At 39.0% G+C, this 19494-nt stretch overlaps 1 protein-coding gene across 1 annotated transcript in view; it reads right to left on the bottom strand.

Annotated features, from left to right (window-relative positions):
• CCDC175 (coiled-coil domain containing 175) overlaps window positions 1-19494 on the bottom strand; it is a 69581-nt gene that overhangs the window by 7444 nt on the left and 42643 nt on the right. The window contains exons 14-19 of the mRNA XM_008068058.2: window positions 13492-13630; window positions 9256-9335; window positions 7076-7228; window positions 3145-3247; window positions 1958-2001; window positions 793-955 (exon numbers count right to left, since the gene is read on the bottom strand). Coding sequence (XP_008066249.1) covers window positions 793-955; window positions 1958-2001; window positions 3145-3247; window positions 7076-7228; window positions 9256-9335; window positions 13492-13630 — 682 coding nt within the window. The remainder of the gene's footprint in view (window positions 1-792; window positions 956-1957; window positions 2002-3144; window positions 3248-7075; window positions 7229-9255; window positions 9336-13491; window positions 13631-19494) is intronic.

The following is a 19494-nucleotide window of genomic DNA, read 5'->3' as shown; positions in this document are numbered from 1 at the left end:
CCAATGTATGTGACAGAGTGAGACCCCAACTCTAAATACATAGTAAATAAATAAATCCTGAATAACCTCTGATAAATTTGTACACTTGCCAGATGATATTATTTTGTTTTATCACTTCATCTCTCCTCTATACTCTGTCTTCTTTCTCCCTAGCTTGTGCTACCCCTATCATCTCACATTTCCAGGTGACTCCACCATAGTTTTGAACCCTGGCAAGGCATTTCTCATGGCATCCCTAATCTGGACAGAGTTTTCTGGTCTTGTCTAACATGACATTGTTATGGGGAATCAGGATGAATTTGATATGCCTTTGGAGAGACTGGGCTGTTTGCCCATATTACCCAGGCATGTGTGTTACCCAGAATGTGTTAACATCTCAGAAGCCTTAGAAGACATTACTGCTTTTTTAGAGAAGCCAATAGTTGCTGTTTTTAGTTCAGGAAGAAGTAAATTATGTTCAATTTTTTTCTGTTTAAGAAGACAAGAAAATATGTAAAAGAATTTAAGAAGATCTTTCTGGAAAATGTTTAAAATAAGAATTTTTTAAATCATAAAGATATTAAGATTCAGTTATCTAGAAAATTCTCTTTGGCAAAAGGGAGAATTGGCTAACACTGCTTCACTACTGTATTCAACTCACAAGTAAGTATCAATGTTCAGTTGAATGTTTGTGACATTATTAGGGATAACTAAGTTAAATGATTGACACTTTTCCCCTTTCTTTTGATGTCAGCAGCTATAGTAAAATAGCAAGAGATCCTATGTTACCAAAAGCTCTAAGTTGTTGCTTACTAAGGAGGTCCACTTGTGACTCCTGTTTCATAAGAGAATACAGCTCTCCAAGATTCCCTTGTAGCCAGGTACTGATGTTCTCGATTTTTTCATCTCTTTCATGTAGCTTGTCTGCTAGATTTTTTATGTCTTGCAAGGTCTCTTCACCGTTGTTCATTAAGCCCTTAAAGAAATGGTGTTTTGGAGCGTGTAAATATCAATTGCAACAAAATAAATAAACCATATTCTGCCTAAGTGGATCATGTCCAAAATAAAAATATTATGCAAAATTGGTATTCATCATATAAGCAATGTGTATACATAGCTTTACAAAGTTCTCATAAAAATGAATTATCAAATGAGAAGTTTTAATAAAATCTCATGAAACTGCTCCCACCCCATGCCTTTTAAAAGCAGGATTTATTGAGTGGACAGAAAAGCTTCCACAGTGGGAGGGGACCCAAAGGGGTTGCCCAAAACCCCAATATTTCACAAGACATGGTAGTGGTGGTGGCACAAAAGCTAGTTCACCTTCAGAGTTGTGCAAAACCATAGAGGTTCAGCTTAAGAGTAAGAACTTTGGAATCAAGTAGGATCTGAGTTTTATTCACTGTTTGGTCTTGGACAAGTTACATAAACTCTCTGAGCCTCAGTAGCTTCATCTGAAAAATGCATAACGGACACTTTCCTTATCCAGTGTTTTAAAGGTTGAGTTAGGATTACATGTAAACTTTAAATACTTAGAAAGTAGCAGAGCCAGGATTGAAACCACAGCCTCCCTGATACTAAAGTGAGGCAGAAAGGAGATGTTGCACGGCTGGTAAAACCTGAAGACAGAGGGAGTTCTGAATTGACAACTTCGTCCTAAAACAAAATGTTTCATTTAAGCTTGCAAAAGAGAGAGTCTTTTCCACTTCAACTGAGTGGTAGTGTAGGCAGACAGTTTTGTCACAAAGTTAAGATTTCACAGTGACATTTGGCACAAAGGACACATTTTAGGCCATGATGGTCACACCAACTCTGCACTCCCCTGCAGTCCTGAACTCCTACCCTTATATGTGGGCACATGTGTACACACACACACACACACACACACACACACACACACACACACACACACACAATTATTAGGTAGGTGAACATTTTGGGAAATAAAATACTTACAGAGGCAACACAGAAAACTCACCTTAACCATGGTCTGAAATTCAGTCCACAAATCCATATATTGTGCTAAAATAAAGATTTAAAAATATAAGTTACTGAAACCATTTGAACATTTTAATAAAAGTAATACTATTTGTTTTTATTTTTTTCAAAACTTATTTTTATCTAAAAATTTCTTCATCTAAAATGACAGAATAACTGAATTGAACTTACCTTCCCAATGCAAACAAACAGAAAAATAGAGGCAAAATCTATTAAATGAATGTTTCCAGATGCTGGAGAATAGACAGCACAGGATAGTGACACCTGGAAGAACGGGGACCAGGAAGGTGAGTCCTGTGATCACCCGGCTTTCTGCCCTGGAGTACTTTCTGAACCACAGCACAGGCAGAGGGAATTGGGGACAGCGGAGGTTCTTACAGACACAAACGTCTGCACAAAGATTAGCAAATTGAAGCTAGCAACAGATAAATAAGTAAACAAACAAACAACAAATAAATGAAAAAGCTTTGGGACAAATGGACTGTGCCAGGAATTGAAGATTGTTTGAGCATTCAAAAATTAACCAGTGCAACTTACCACACTTACAGAGTAAAGGAGAAACCCCATCTGAGCATCTCAGATGTCTGAGTAGCTGAGGCCAGTCACATGGGCACCTCATGCCTACAAGACTGACACCAATAGATTCCCTGGACACCCAATCTTGGATGAGCCTCTCTGGTCAACAACACGTGCATGCCTGGTCACATGTTGTTGCTGGGGACATCAGTGCATCCCTGTGGCTCCCCTGGGAGAGGACGCCAGGAACCTTGTGCCTGGTTTCCCCCATACTTTGCCCTCTGTGTTTCCCTCTGCTGATTTTACTCCATATCTTTCACTGTAATAACAAAAACCACAAGTATAACAACTTCCGAGTCCTGCAAATCCTTCTAACTACTCAAGTCTAAGGGCAGTCCTGATACTACACTAGAAGCTACAAAATCTTGTTGAGAAGACCTAGATAAATGGAGACGCATACTGCATTTTTCAACTGGAAGACTTAATTTTGTTAAAATGTCAATTCTCTCAAACTCATGGCCTACAATCTTCCCACCTTAACCTCCCAAAGCATTGTAATTACACGTATGAGCCACCATGTCCAGTCCCAATAAAATAGATTTAAAGAAAATAAAAGCTATTTGTCAAAAGCATCCATGACACCTGACTTACCCTGCTGGGCTATCAGTTGCTGAGACAGGTCACTTGAGGTGTGCGTGAGGGCTTCTTGTCCTTCTCTGTATTTTGCTATGTTGTTCTTCATGTATAAAATATACTGAAAATTAAAAGTGTATGATTGCTTTTAGCAGTTTAGTAAGATTAATTTCTATGTAGTCACTCAGCAAATGTATAAATTCCTCCTCTGTGCCACCCACTGTCCTAGGTTCAAGGGTAATAGTGGTTAATATAAATGCCCTTGTCAAGCTTCCTTCTGAGGAGAGAGATAAAGGATCCTGCTTCCTAGTAAGCATTTCAACATCCAAATAAACATGGCATTCCAAGTCTAATTTTCCACAAGAAAAGACATTAACGGGTGTTCTACCTGAATGCGTCATGTCCACAACAAAAATATTCCTTATGCAAAATGTGTACAGTAGCTGTCACAAAGCACTAATGTGGCCAGACTGGAGTTTAACCTAAGGCCTCAGAGAAATGATTGACTGGGTCAAGAGACCACTGGAATTTCTCTCTCAAGTCAGATGTTTTATTGGGTTGGGTGACAGTGGTAGTAGTAGTAACAGGTGACTTAGGTCATTAAAGTCATGGTTTTCTGTTCTGACTACCCAGTGCTCAGAAACTCTAATATCTCTGGGAACTCTGAAAGGATGAGATTTGGATAAACTTGACTCTAGTCCAGCTTCAATAAAGAAATAGTTAAATACTATAACTACTGATACAAATTTTAGAAATAGTGTTTGGTGCCACAGATGTGGTAGACACAGGACTGCTGCATAGGACTACTTATAAGCATGCATTATGGGATCTACTCATGTATCTTTGATCTTATGTCAGTCTTTTTGTGGCTTACTTGGTGAAAAGCCACCTTAAGCCAAGTCCAAGGCATCATTCTTGCCCCTCTTTGAACATGGATCCTTGTTTAAAGACTTGCCTAGTTCACCTGGATTCTCATGTTTCTCCCAAATTCTCTCTTAGTCTTCCTTTTGATTTCCTCTTCAGCAACTCACTCCTTCAAAGTTTTTTTTTTTTCTTTTTGAGTCAGGGTCTTGCTCTATTGGCACGGCTGGAGTGCAGTGGCATGATCATGACTCAGTGCAGTCTTGACCTTCTGGGCTCAGGAGAGCCTTCTGCCTCAGCCTTTCAAGTAGCTGGGTCTACAGGCGTGTAGATTATTTATTTATTTTTATTTTTTGTAGAGACGAGGTCTTGCTATATTGCCTAGGCTGGTCTCGAACTTCTAGGCTCAAGCAATCCTTCTGCCTCAGCCTGCCAAAGGGCTGGCATTACAAGTGTGAGCTGGTCACAAAGTTGTTTTTCTCCACGGTTATCTTCTCATTCAACACACTGTCCCTGAAAAGACTCACCCATTTCCCAGGTATGAATCCTGCCTCTATACTAATGATACCCAGGTGAGGCTTCTTCCCCCAGCTCCTAATTTGGTGTGGCTATGTATCCTTGATCTGAGGCACTGTATGAGTTCTCTCCAGATTGTTGCACTTAACATACTGAATTGTAATTATCCACTTACATGTGCATCTCTTCAGCTAGACTACGAACTTCCTAAGAGCTGGGGCAGTATCTTACTTATCTCTGTGTTCACTAGGCCTTGCCGTATCCTTGGGACTCAGTAGGTGTTTAAAATGAAAGAATGCGATCAACACAACAGTGGTGAGTGAATAAGAAAACAGAACAGCCTTATCCAGTAACTAGTATATTGAAGCACAAAACAGGATTTTAAGAATTAGTTTTTCTGTAATACACATTTGTTCACGCATTGCCAACACAGCAATAAAAATTCCAATTTTAAAAATAATCTATATTTTCCTAACAAGTTTGTTTCCAGGTCTAGAAGAATGAAGACATGTTGCCTGTGTGAGGGTTAATGAAAATGGTATGTACCTAGGCTCTTTGGAACACAAATACCTTTTCATAGTACGTTAGTAACTATTATGCTATTTTATCTTTCAAAATAACACACGAGAGTGATGGGATAACTATTGCCATTTAACAGATGAAAAAAATTACCCAGAGAGGTGAAGGAGTTTTCTTCATGCCATTGGACTAGCCAGTGGCAGCGTCAGTTCCTCTTATGTAAAGTCACATTGCTGTGGGACTGTCTGTTTTTATTTTTCCAGCTAAGAAAAATTCTAAAAAGGCCAAGCATAGTGGCTTATGCCTGTAATTTCAGCTCTTTGGAAGTGCAAGGCAGGAGGATTGCTTGTGCTCAGCAGTTTGATACCAGCCCAGGAAAAAAAGAAAGACCCCATCTCTACAAAAATAAAAAAAATTAGCCTGGTGTGGTGACATATGCCTGTAGTTCCAGCTACTTGGGAGGTTGAGGCAGAAGGCTCTCCCGAGCCCAGAAGGTAGAGGCTGTGGTAGCCATGATCGTGCCACTGCAGTCCAGTCTGCGTTACAGAGTGAGATTCCAACTCCAAAAAAAAAATCTAAAAAGAAAATATAGAGCCTTAGTCTCCTTATCTATAAAGGAGACATAATGCATTATTTATTTTATAAAGTTATCATGAACATTAAATGAGATGGAGTCCCTCTGACATTTCAGGTATTCCATGAGGTCATTATGATTTACCAAAAATTTTAAAAATTGCATTTCTCTTGCACTTTCAGCTTACAAAGCAGTCACATTAACCCTGTGAGTTAGAAGTTATTCCCATTATAAGAGGACAAAAAGAAGTTCACAGTTAAGTGATCTGCCCAGAGTCAAACTGTGTCACTGGTGAGTGACAGAATTTAATCCAGGTCTTTCAAACTAGAAAAAATTGTATAAACTTTTGTTATTATTGTTTTATAACAGTATATATGTGTACTTTGAAAAAATATATGCTTTGAATGCAACAGTTTGGGCTTTAAAAATCAGTCATATAAGACTTATTAAACATAACATTTATAACACTAAAATAAGTACCTCTTAATTATAAGTAAAACAATCTTTTGCGATTAAGATTAAAATTAAAGTTGAGACTTTAATTTTAGGGGCTAGATAAATGAATTCCTTTGCTATAACAGAACTACAATCAGTATGAAACAGACAATATAATTTTTTTAAGTGGGCAAAAGACTAGAACAGGCACTTCACGAAGAAGGACATCCAAGTAGCCAACATCATAGGAACAGTTGCTGCAATAGTCATCGGAAGAATGCAAATTAGTGGGGCACCACTACACAGCCACCAGAATGGTTACATTGAAAAGGACAGTTTTGATGAGAATTTGGAGCAAATGGTGCATTGCTGGTGGGAGTGGTGGTTGGTGCAATTCCTTTGAGAGGCTGGTGATAAGTATCAAGTGGAAGACATGTATACCTATGGCTCTGCAGTTCTACTTGAGATGTATGCCCAACAGAAATATGTATGTTTACCAAATGTATGAATTTGGTAAACATACATTTACCAAATGTAGAATGTTCATAGCAACACTATTTGTAATAGCCAAAACTTCGAAATTCTTCAGACACCCACCAACAGTAGAGTGAATAAATAAATTGTTCTGGAGTCATACAATAGAACATCATACAGAACTAAAACTACCGTCAACAATCAGGATAAACCTCACAAACATAATGTTGAGTAAAAGAGTGTATACAGTATCATTTCTACACATACAGTGTTCAAAACCAGGCAAGACTAGTCTATGGTGTTAGTATAGTGGTACTCTTGTGGGGGTGGTTAGTGACTGGAAGGGACAGAGAATGTCTGGATACTGTTATGCTTTGCTTCTTGATCTGGATGCTGGTTACATAGGTGTGTTCACTGACCTGTATATTTATGATTTGGGTACTTTTCTGTAGGTATTTTATGCTTCATTAAAAATGGTTTAAGAGCTATTCTCTTCTTTTCTTTCATAACAGTTACAGTTCTAATCAGTCAATCAAAACCATCCTGCAAAGTGAGGTGCCTTGAACTTACTTCTTTTAATCTTTTATTTTCCAGGAGCAAGAGGTCTGCTTTTTGGTCATCTATATAGATTTCATTTTCTAAATTCTTTAGAATTTCAAAATGATCTTTGGTTTTTGTGCTTTCTTGATCTCGTAATTGTTTTAACTCTTGTTGTACTGCCTTCTGCTCAAACATAAAAGCCACAATTATCTCACAGAGTTCAAAGATCAGGGAAGCAGGGTATTAGACTGCCTATATCACACTCAGAACAGAATTCAACATTAATTCTCGAATAACTGAACTGAAACTATGGACATCTCTCCTGAGAAAATCCTGTCAACCCCAAAGCTGATTCATGAACATTATTCATTAACATTATCTGTGGACCCCAAGCTAAGAACCCTAGATGCCGGCCAAGACAACTTCATAAAATAGGAAATAAAGGTAGCCCTCTGTATCTGTCAGTTCTGGGTCTGCAGGTTCAACCAATCACAGATTGAAAATGTTCAGAAAAATCAAAATAAAAAAATAACAATACAAATAATACAAATAAAAAATACACATAACACCTACTTATATAGCATTTACATTATGTTAGGTATTGTAAGTAATCTAGAAATGATAGTATACCAAAGGCTATGCCTGGGTTATATGCAAATACCACACCATGTTATATAAGGCACTTGAGCATGGATTTCTTTTCTTTTCTTTTTTTTTTGAGTTGGAGTCTCACTCTGTTGCCCAGACTGGAGTGCAGTGGCCGCTCCCGGCCACCGCAGCCTCGACCTGCTGGGCTCCGGTGATCCTTCTGCCTCAGCCTTCCAAGTAGCTGGAACTACAGGCGCGTGCTACCATGCCCGGCTAATTTTTTGATTTATTGTAGAGATGAGGTCTTGCCAAGTTGCCCAGGTGGGTCTCGAACCCGTGGGCTCAGGCAATCCACTCACCTCAGCCTCCCAAAGGCGTGGGATTACAGGCTGAGCCACCGAGCTTGGCTGAGTATGGATTTCAATATACACGGGGATTCTGATTACCAAAACCCCCCATAGAGAATGAGGGCAACTGTACTTAGATAAATGAACAACTATCTGGCAAAAATGGAGAAGGATTTATTGAGGCCTCTAAAGGAAGATAATGTTTCTTGAAAGAAAAAGAATACTTCATAGATTTTTCAGAATTTTCTACTGTTTCCTCTACTGAATACTATCTGATTCTCTGTTATTGTGCTATCATAAATAACCTGATATTTATTCATGTAGAATCATCACCAGCAACATCTTATAAAGAAAATGAAACTGTATATTTATTAAACTTGTAATTTTCTCCTTCATAGAACTGTATATTTACTATACTTGTAATTTTCTCTACATATTCCTTCATATTTCATAACATAGTAAGAATTACTTTTTGATATCAGTGTATCTCAAAGAATAAGATGTTTCCATTTTAAATTAAGCAACTCCACATATATACTGTATTGTTAACCCTATTGATTATTAATTTTTAAAAAGTAGTAAACACCTCTTTACTTGTTCCTAGTTTATCCACTCCTCTTCACAATCTCTACCCACTCTTCCTTAAAAAGCAGAATCAGCCGGGCTCGGTGACTCAGCCTGTAATCCCGCGCCTTTGGGAGGCTGAGGTGAGTGGATTGCCTGAGCCCGCGGGTTCAAGACCCGCTTGGGCAACATGGCGAGACCTCGTCTCTACAATAAATCAAAAAATCAGCCGGACGTGGTAGCGCGCGCCTGTAATTCCGGCTACTGGGAAGGTTGAGGCAGAAGGATCGCCGGAGCCCAGCAGGTCGAGGCTGCGGTGGCCGGGAGCGGCCACTGCACTCCAGTCTGGGCGACAGAGTGAGACTCCAACTCAAAAAAAATAAAAAAGCAGAATCAAATCTCCCCTTATAAATAAGAAAACTGAGGTCCCCCTCACTGATTTTTCCAATATCACATGTTAGTTGGTTCCAGTCTCCCTCTCTTCCTCTTTCTCTGTATGTATATAAACACACATATGTATCTAAGTGTACATGTATATTCATATATATGTGTGTGTATGTGTGTTGTGACTAAAATTTTAAAACATCAGCATTGAAAGGATACGTTTAGTAAATGTAGACTTCATAAAACTTCAGTGGTGCCAGGCAAATATTGCTGGCTGTATATGCCAATATTCTAATAAGAGAAAGGATTACTACATGGACCCTTTACCATGTCATTCAAGTATCTTGATAAGTCCCTCGTAAACTGATAAATGTAATTATTCAGTAAATTTTCCTCCTGTTTTTGTGCTATTAAGAGAAAAGAGAAAAATATAATTATCTTAAAAAGTATTTAGCTAAACAAACCAATCAAAGTAAGACACGAGCCTGTTTTAAAAGTCAAATACTATTACAAGACTTAAAACAAAAACCAGTTGTCAGGTGCTCCACAATGCTATGTCTACCCCTGTGTCTGGTTCCTCAGAATCACCACTTTAAACTTATTTTTAGTGTTTCTTGTTCCATTTAGCTCAATTTTCTTTAAAAAATGCATATATGAATATTTCTTGATGTATCATTTTGGGATATTTTCTACTTACTTCTTCATGTAGTAGAGGATGCATGCTTACTTCCATCCCCATATCTCCTCATTTATACTCACAACCTCTTCATTTCTTCCCTCTAACCTCCCTATAAAGTATGGTTTTTGCTTAAATACATGTTAACTGTTCAGAGCTTTATGAAAATGTAAGGATTATTCACTAATGCGCCAAATGGTATTAGTATCACTATATTTCCTTTCTTTGTATAATTTTTTTGTCTTTCCTGGAATTAAAAATGTGTTCAGTGTTTCATTTACATATTAATTCATACCAAAATCTCCAAAAGAATTGTAAAGTCTTTCTAAATATTCTTTCTTGTATAATCAAACACATTAACAAATCTATTAGTTCAGTTTATCTCCCCTCCCTTGCCACTCTTAGCTATGCCTTCAGAAGTCCTCTTTGGGCCTGTTTTATAGCTATATTCTTGAAATTTCCCTTGCATTTTTTAAAATGTTGGACCTCCTGATTTCTGAATTTCTTAGTCTACTTTTTCCCATTGATTTATTCCCTCTATTTGTTAAAAGCAAATTCTGTACTAGCTTTATGGAAAAGGGTAAATGAGATAAATGTTTGAGATCGTGCACATCTAAATACTTGTATGTCTCTAGTCTATGTTTATACTCGATTGACAGCTTAGTTAGGTATCTAATGTTGAAATTACTTTCCCTCGGAATTTTGGAGACCACTGTCTTATAACTTCTGGTATAATGTTGCTGTTTAGAAGTGTAAACTCGTTTGAATTTCAAATATTTTGTGTGAGATCTGCTTTTTCTCTCTAGAAGACTTTAGAAACTTTCCTTTTGAAATACCACAATAATGTGGCTTAGTCTTTTCTTTTAAATATGGTTCTGGTGATTTGATTGGACCTTTCAAATTGAAAACTTATGTTCTTCAGTTAAGATAATTTTGTATTATTTCTTTGATAATTTTATCCTTTCTATTTTTTTCTGTTCTTTATTTGTCTCACTGTTAATTAGATATTTGACATCACAGAATAGTCTTTTAATTTTCTTACCCTTTTCTCCTCTTGTCTCTTTATTATTGTTGTTGCTCTATTTTTAGAGAAATTTCCTGAACTTTTCTTTTAATTTTCCTATTGAATGTTAAAATTTTAGTTATTATACTTTTAATGTCTAAGTTCTTTATCGTTCTCCGATTGTTCTTTCTTTTAAGCAGTCTGTACTTTTTTCATAAATGCAATATCTTTATTTCTCTAAAAAAAAAAAAACCAACAAAACTTTTTAAAGGATTCTTATCGGCCATGTTTCTACCATGTTCCCTTGTTCTGTATGCTTTTTTTTTTTTTTTTTTTCCTTTTTTTGAGTTGAAGTCTCACTCTGTCGTCCAGGCTGGAGTGCAGTGGCACGTTCATGGCCACCGAAGCCGCGACCTGCTGGGCTCAGGGGATCCTTCTGCCTCAACCTTTCAAGTAGCTGGAACGACAGGCACGTGCCACCACGCCCGACTAATTATTATTATTATTTTTTTAATAGAGATGAGGTTTTGCCAAGTTCCCCAGGCTGGTCTCAAACCTGTGGGCTCAGGCAATCCTCTCACTTCAGCCTCCCAAAGTGCTGGGATTATGGGTGTGAGCCACTGCGCCCATGCTTTGGTTTCTGTCTTCCACACTGGATGCTTCAGATATCTAGTAGTCTTTGTCAATCCCATTGAAGAGTGAGACACTAAAAGGTTCAACTCTGGGATGGGCTTCACTGTACACGTGGTCAGGAAGGGACCAGCCATTTTGTGCTGCTGTGGGGCTTTTCTCTGAACTGTTCAGTTTCCTTAGAGGAAGACCCAATAGTCTCCTTCTTCAGGGTGGGGTAAGGGATTACGGAGGAGTCACAGCACAACTGGCTGGCAGCATTCATCATGCTGAGCAGTGGAGAGAATCTCAGAAGAGCATCTGTCTTCTACCCCCAGTCACATCTAATGCCTTGTGGTTTGGAACTATCTGGTCCAATTTCTTTGTCATCACTGAGGAGAAGGAGTTTGCTGCACAAAGACAGGATTTGACCTGGAGGTCTAACTGCTCTTTGTAAAGACTTTCAGTCAAATCTTCAGCTCGTAACTCACCTCAACTTTCACAGTATCAAGGTACTTCATGCCTGTAACTTCCTAGCTTCTGTGGAGATAACTTTTTGTCTTTATGGAGTATGATTTTGACTAATTCATACAATAATTTAGAGTAAAAGATAAGTTTTTTGAGGGGGGAGAGTTTTGTCTTCAGTCTCTTGATATTCATATTTCTCTCTGCTAATACCTCTATCCAATTACACCTTCCCAAAATGTTAGTTATTATCAGATAATAAATAATAATAAATCAGCAGATAATAAATATCTTCTCTGTCAGTCTCTAGTACTTATGGGTTTGTAGCTTTTTAAAAACTTTTCAACACACTTTTGCAAAGTTTCATGAGGAAGCAAAGATATACACATGTATTTCATTCATTAGATTTAACTAAAAGTTACAACACTGTGCTTGTATTGAGCTCAGGCATTCTGTTTTCTGTAAGTGTAATTGCTGAGGAGTACACTTTCCTGCTCTTAAGTTCCCTTTCCTTCCTTTCTCCTGTCTCCCCCTCTTTTCTCTACTTCAGCATGTTCTCTCTTTTCTTCACATTAAGAGATTTAGTACTTGCAATGTACTTCTTTCTTTTATACTTACCATGTTTCTTATCTCCTCTGCCTAGTACAAGAAGGGATAGGAGGACTGGTTGGAGAAATAGAAAGCTGGCACTGAGGTAAGCATTGTAAGTCTGGGTGAAAGTGGCAAAAAGTCAAGAAAAACTACCTAACTTGACAAAATGAAAACCTGACAAGAAGTGGAAAACCAACTGAGGACCAGGAACTATAGCAATTACCCAGGTACTTATTATTGTAATGTTCTTATATTCTTAGGAATCGACCTTCCTTAGCAGTAATCACTATTCCCTTTTGAATATTAGTTTATTTCACACTTGAACATATTAGGTTTCCATATGTTGTTCTATTTTGACACAGACAATTTAATTTCTATCCCCATATTTGTCCTTGTTAGTCAGTCATTCCTATGCCAATGGACATTTTTTGCTACCATTTCAGTCCTTTCTATAAATTTGATCCTGGTCTTCTGATTCCTATGCCCAGAAGATACTGGAATTCTGGAATTCTGGAAACTGTTACTACTTAAAGATCTGCACAGACTCCTTAAATAATTATCTTTTTCTCCTCAAATGCATGATAAGCCTCAAACCTCTGGATGATTCTGGATGAGGAAATGCTGGGTTCAGAGCTGAATGATCACATCTAAGTTTTGTGGAGAAAATAATTATTTTTTTATTAAACATGCATGATTATTCTATGTAATATAATTCAAAATATGCTTATCTTCAGACATATTTCACATCCTTTACTAACCCCCAGATCTGAGACACACTCTTTCTTACCTGTCTCTGCCCTTGGGGAAAGTTAGTGAAAAAAATCTGAGGATAAATGGTTAAAGTTATAGTTGGAAATAAGATATAATTTGCAAGGTCATGTTAAGAAACAGAAACAATTCTCCACAGGATAGCAGATAAATTAGTTCTACCTTTGCCAAGTATGGAGAGAAAGAACATAATATAATGAACTTCTAATTTTAAATTTTAAATAGTCTTTAAAAGAGAGAAGGAAAAAATTGACAATAGCAACAGTAGAATTGTAGTGTGAAGGAGAAATTAACAAATAAGGCAAAAACTAGAGAATAGACGGTTAAAGATGATGGGAAAAGCTGGATGAGTGTCACCATTGGCTTGTGATTGATGACTCGCTTTATGCGAGACAACAGCAATGACATCTTACCTGGAATTGAGGTTAACTACTAAATGCTTCATATGTACCTGTAACAATATTACTCAGCTCTTCCAACCTTCTATGTTTTTTGCTATATTCTTCTTCTGCCTCCTGAAGTTGTGGAAGACATTCAACTAATTCTTCTTCCTTTTCTTTGTTAATTTGTGCTTTCTTAACGAATATTTCCTTTAAAGAAAATAAAGCTAATTGAGAAGTATGATTTTGACTAATTCATACAATAATTTAGAGTAAAATATAAGTTTTTTGAGGGGGGAGAGTTTTGTCTGTCTTCATCTTTTTTTGTCTGTAGGTGCATAGAAAGTTATGTGGTACATACTAGTTGTTTAATAAATATTTGTTGGCTGACTCACCTGCTCTCTGGCAATCTGTAAAGTAAGGAAATAAGATTCAATTTGCTCACTAAAGATCCTTTCTGTTCTATATCTCTATTAATGCTATCATATACACAGCCCAAAAACATATTTGAGAAAATTTCCTTTGGTAATATTTTACCAAAAAAAAGGGCAGAAAAACAGAATACACAAGTTCTATGAAATGTGGATGTAAGAAATGGGGAGGGAGTAGAAATAATGGGATATAATGCTCCAATAAATGGGTAAAAGGTACCTGAAGCAAAACATAAAGATGCCTGTTTGCTTATTCAAACTTAAGTTTTATGTAGTTTAAAATGGAATAATAGTTGGGGCTCTTTTAGTAAATCAGAACAGGTTTTAAATGGTGACTAAGGCAGAGACTGCTAGCTGATATTTACCATCCATTCTCTCCTCCTTTAATATTAGCATTCCTGAGTTTGTGCTGAGCATATGGCTGCCAGCTAGTGTGGTTTTCCAGCTTCCCTTGCAGATGGCTGCAACCAAAGAGTTTGTGAACAGAAGCCGTGTGTGGCACTTCCAGGGTCTGTCCTTGCAACAGGAATGGCTGTGTTCCCTGTTGACCCCTTCTTCCTTCTCCTGGCAGGAAAAGGATAAGAATGGAAGCTACCACTTGACCCATAGATGTTAACTTCATGCTGAGGACGGCAGAGCTGCTCTGCCAGTCTGGATCCCTTCCCTTTGGCATGTATCAGGAAAGAGAAACAAGCAATGACCACTCAAGGGCATCTTCTCAACTAGATGTTTATACTCACAAGATTTGACCCAGTTTACTCTTAAACACTTTCAGTATACTTTTAATTCTTATCCAAATTGTATGTGCATACAATTTGAAGGAAATGCTGTGTTTTTTAGCAGGGAAACGCCAGACATGCTTCTGCATTGAGAGGCGTCCTCACAACTAGCAGACCAGAGAGACTTACTTCCCTTGAACCCACCAAAGCAATGAACTCAGATGCAAGAAAAAGAGACTCACACAGGTGGCATGATAGCCTCCTGGCTTAGAAGCCCCACGTTCAAATAGGAATCAACATTTCTTGGGCATGCCTTCTAGGTCCCTAAAAGGGAGATACCCACTTGAAAGAGTCATCATAAAAAAAAATACCCACTTGAAAGAGCCATCACACCCAGGAAAGCCCAATGCCATGGTTTCCAATGAGTTAGTTCAGTCAAGAGGCAGTGTACAAATCAGGGGTCCTTGTTATACAAGCAATGTTGCCTGATATGTCACCTTTTTCAGCCTACTAGGGGAAGGAGCCAGAAAGTTAACCTGAGAGGATATGAACAGAGGTCATGAACAAGGTCAGTTTCCCAATGAAGAAGGAAAGGTGGTTGTTAACCCTTTACCCATCTTGCTTATTTTTGCTGTGTTTTGGCATCTCTTTGATAGAGCAGCTTTCTCAGACCTTAACTAATATGTGGATACACTGGCCTGATATGTTCTTTCTCACACTGCCATTAGAATCCTTATGAATAAATACACAAAGGTAGAAATGCATCCAAAACCACCATAATTCAAAAGATATCATTATGTAGGAGGAGGAGTACATTTCTGCAGATTGCAACACCGAGCAGCCTGAATTAAGAAACTCAATCCTGTATTATCTATACTATGTTCTCTAAAAAAAGAGTAGCCTGGGACTACAATTATACATACAAGTGCATTAATTCATTCCCAGTGCCTGCACACAGCTCAGGCTGCCAGCATTGCCCTGACCAAAAAACCACACTCTTGTTGTATGCTTTGAAAGAGGATGTGAGGTGCCAGCCAGGAACAGCATTGCTCAGACAAGGTGTTGCTTGTCTACAGGCTCAGGTTGTTGGAGCTGGACAGACAGTAGGGCCCACACTTTCTTCATATCTTCAAGATCCTTCCTCAGCATGCATCTCTGATTCCTGAGCCACGTCTATATCTAGGTCAGGACCATCAGCTGCTGATCTGCCACCTCCCTGAGGTTAGAGTCTTGGAAGGGAAAGAAACTGATGCAGGTTCTAGTCTACACTTGTGGGTTCCAGTTCTTCCCATGGGTTCCAGTGTCTTTGCTTTCACTTCACTTCCTGTTTGTCTTTCCTTCCCAAGTACCCGCCCTGCTGACTTCAGGTCCCAGCCCCAGATGTGAACCTGACACTAGACTGCATATCCAGCTCCCACAATTGCAGACGATCAAATCCTATCATAAGCCTCTTTCCTGGTAGGTCTGTTTCTCTGATCAAATCCTGCCAGATACAAGGTTGTAGGGCCCAGTAGATCCAATGGCATCCCCATACTGGATCAGAATGATGTACAAAATCTGTGGTAAGCCTTGACAGGAAGATTATGGTGGAGGGCCCCAAACATCAGAGCTAAAGACCATGGAAAATCCAGTCACAGCACTTCCTAGGAGATCACACTTCCCAACAATTGGGAATTTTCATTCTGAACGAGTAACTAACTGAATTAATACTCACGGATGTTTTCTTTAGAATGTATGGATCAGAGTGGTTCTTGTCACTATTAAACCTAATGATTTTGCTTTTCCTCCCTGTGACTTTTGGGCTTTTGGTTTAGAGGTCTGACTAGTGGAAAGAAGAATGATTCCACCAAGAGCACAACAATGGTTTCATAAACCAAAATCTGAGGTTGCTTCCTTTCCACTCTGGGCTCCTCATACCACTAAACCAAAGGCAGAAATGAGATTACAATGTGCCGGGGGTTATGGATGGTGATTATCAAGGGAAAATGAGATTACTGCTATATAATGGTACATAGGCAGCCATCGGTCCACACTTCTGTGTGAGTTAAGCGTGGATGGACATGCAGACACACAGCCTATCAAGCAGTGTATAGGCTGGAGGCCTGTCTGGGATGGTTTTGCAATTGATTTTCTTGAGTGTTTGCAATCTACCAGTTGTCTCATCTGCAGAGTCTTATATTTCTGTTTCGCCTAATTGCATCGTAGAAACTTGAGTACAATGTTAAATAGGATCCCTATTTCTTATCTTACTTGTGACTCTAAGGGGAGTACCCCATTGTTTCACCAGTAAGCATGATGGTGAACTCTGTCAGCATTGTCATCCGAAATAGTTGAGATGCCAACCATGTCTTATTACCTCTTCAGTTACCATTCTGGTTCAAGCTACCCTCATTTCTCACTTGGGTTTTTGCTATAATTCTCTAATTAATCTTCCTGCATCTACTCTTAGCTTTCCTAAATTCTACTCAACATAGCAACTAGAGTGATCCTATTTAAACAAAATTCAGATTATTTCAGCCTGCCACTCAGAACCCTCCAATGGCTTCCTAGCCCAGGCAGAGCAAAGGACAAATGTCCTTATAAGGATGTGGCAGACTTGGGGATCTTTCACTTGGATCTTCCCTCCAGGGAGGACTCACTGCCCTGCTGTGAGGAGTAGGTTGAGCTGACACCTCTGGTGATTGGCTCCTTCAAGGTCTACCTCAGCTATGTAGCCAATATCATGCTTTTCTGGGGTGGCCCTCAGTCAATGACTGAGCAAGAAGGCAGTGCAAGGGTATAGCCACCAATGCTCAAGACAAGGCTCTTTGGATGGTCAATTCTTGTTCTGGAGCTCCCCAGAGAGAGTTTGTCATTTGTTGGGTTACATAATGGCATGAAAACTTTCCCTACCCAGTCTTTTCACAGATATTACTCCCTAATAAGCCTTTGCACTCCTCATTCCATCTCAGCATCTGTTTCCTGAAGAGGACTCCCTACTGCCTCTGGCATGCCTCAATTTTTAACATTGCCCCCTTCTTACTCCTCAAATAGGGCAGTCCTGCCTTGGGACCTTGCCGCTTAGCATGCCCTCTGCCCGGGGTCACCTCCTGCAGGTGTCTGTGCAGCACATTTCACTACTGAGTGTGGGCTGGACCCTTCCCTGACTATCCTATTTACAATGGCATACAGACTATAACACATACACTCACCCTGTTCCACTTCCCTGCTTGACTTTTCTTTATAGCTTTTATCACCATTCAATACTACATGCTCTACTTGTTTATCTTGTCTATTTTCATTCTCCCCTCACTAGCATTTATAAGGGTGGAGGTTTTTGCCTGTCTTTTAGCATTTAGAAGAATGCCAGGCACCCAGACAAGCTACAACCAATGGAGGAATGCCTTCCACCCTGACTCTTCTCCACTCTGTTTCTTCTGATATTGTAGTAATTTGTATCATACTTTCTTCTCTGTTTGTTTCCTGACTGGTGCCACTTTCCGACTCACCTCTTCCTATTGTCTGGTCATCACCTCCTGACGTCTCTTCCTTGAGTTCCTACATTTCCATACTGATAATCTTCTTTTGCTCCTCTATTAAATTATTTTTTTAATTCATAGAGGGATGTTTAATCACTGTTTTTATCTGTTCCATGCCATCATCTTTCTGGGAGCTCTTCATTTGCTCTAAAGTTTTGTTCTTTTTCACTAGCTTTGCCCCTAGTATTTTTGTATGGACACATGTCTGCTTCCTTTCTTTTATTCATATCAGAAAGCACTGGCTGTCCTTGGGCCAGTTATCTGCAGAGGGTTTCTGAAGGATGTGGCAAGATGGGATGGGGAAGGGAGAGTGGGCTTAGATCAGGGTAAGATTCTCAACTTTGAAATTAGGAGCTCCCTACTTTCTTGCTACAGTATGAGACTGTTTCCTTCCAATAAAGCCCACCTTTGGTGGAGCCAAGACCTCATCTTCCTCTTTAAACCCAGTCAAGTTCTGGAAGGCTTCTACCACCATCCCTCCTCTCCTCAGCTGCTCTACCAGTGGCTGCCTCCAAGGAACATGCCCTTACCTTCCAGGGTAATCTCATCACCCTGGAAATGCATATGTTTTGCTGTGTTTCCACAGGCATGGAACCTCTGGGTACTTTCAATGCCTTTCTGTCCACCTCCCTCAGCATTCATGGCCTATTCTATCTTTGGCAGTTTCCAAGTCAGCATGATACCCTCTTTTAAGAAGGATATCTGAGACTCACTTTACTAGTGTCACTTATACCTTGTTACTCTTCCTAGCTATCCAAGCCAGCTCTAAATGGCTTACTGCATAGCTCTACTTGTCTCCAAGGCTGTTACTAGCAGTTCTGCATAATTTGAAATGTGTGATGATGATAAATGATAATGATGATGCTGATGAATGATGATGATTTTTATTATTTTAAGTCAGGGTCTTACTCTGTTGCTCAGGCCGAAGTGCAGTGCATGATCATGGCTCTTGCAGCCTCAATCTCCTGGGCTCAGGTGATCCTCCTAATTCAGGCTTCCAGCTTTTTAGCTGGGAGATCCAGATAATTTGTAAAATTTTTTGTAGAGACCAGGTCTTACTATATTGCCCAGGCTGATCTTGAACTCCTAGGCTCAAGCTATCCTCTGGCCTTAGCCTCCCACAGTACTAGGATTACAGGCATGAGACAGTGCACCCAGCCTGAAGTGTGTGATTATCTTTTTTAAAACCGAAAATGTATTTTTTATGGAAGGTCAATTTCTAGTTCCTTCAGAAATCACCACACTGTCTTCCAAAGAGGTTGTATTAGTTTGTACTCCCACCAGCAGTGTAGAAGTGTTCCTTTTTCTCCACATCCTCGCCAACATCTGCTGTTATTTGTTTTATTAATGATGGCCATTCTTTTTTTTTTTTTTTTTTTCTAGTTGGAGTCTCACTCTGTTGCCCA

This window comes from Carlito syrichta, unplaced genomic scaffold (genome assembly GCF_000164805.1).
Source record: "Carlito syrichta isolate Samal-C Ts95f unplaced genomic scaffold, Tarsius_syrichta-2.0.1 Scaffold309858, whole genome shotgun sequence".
NCBI lineage: Eukaryota > Metazoa > Chordata > Mammalia > Primates > Tarsiidae > Carlito > Carlito syrichta.
The sequence above is the reverse complement of the archived record's forward strand: the minus strand, read 5'-3'. Positions and strand labels throughout refer to the sequence as shown.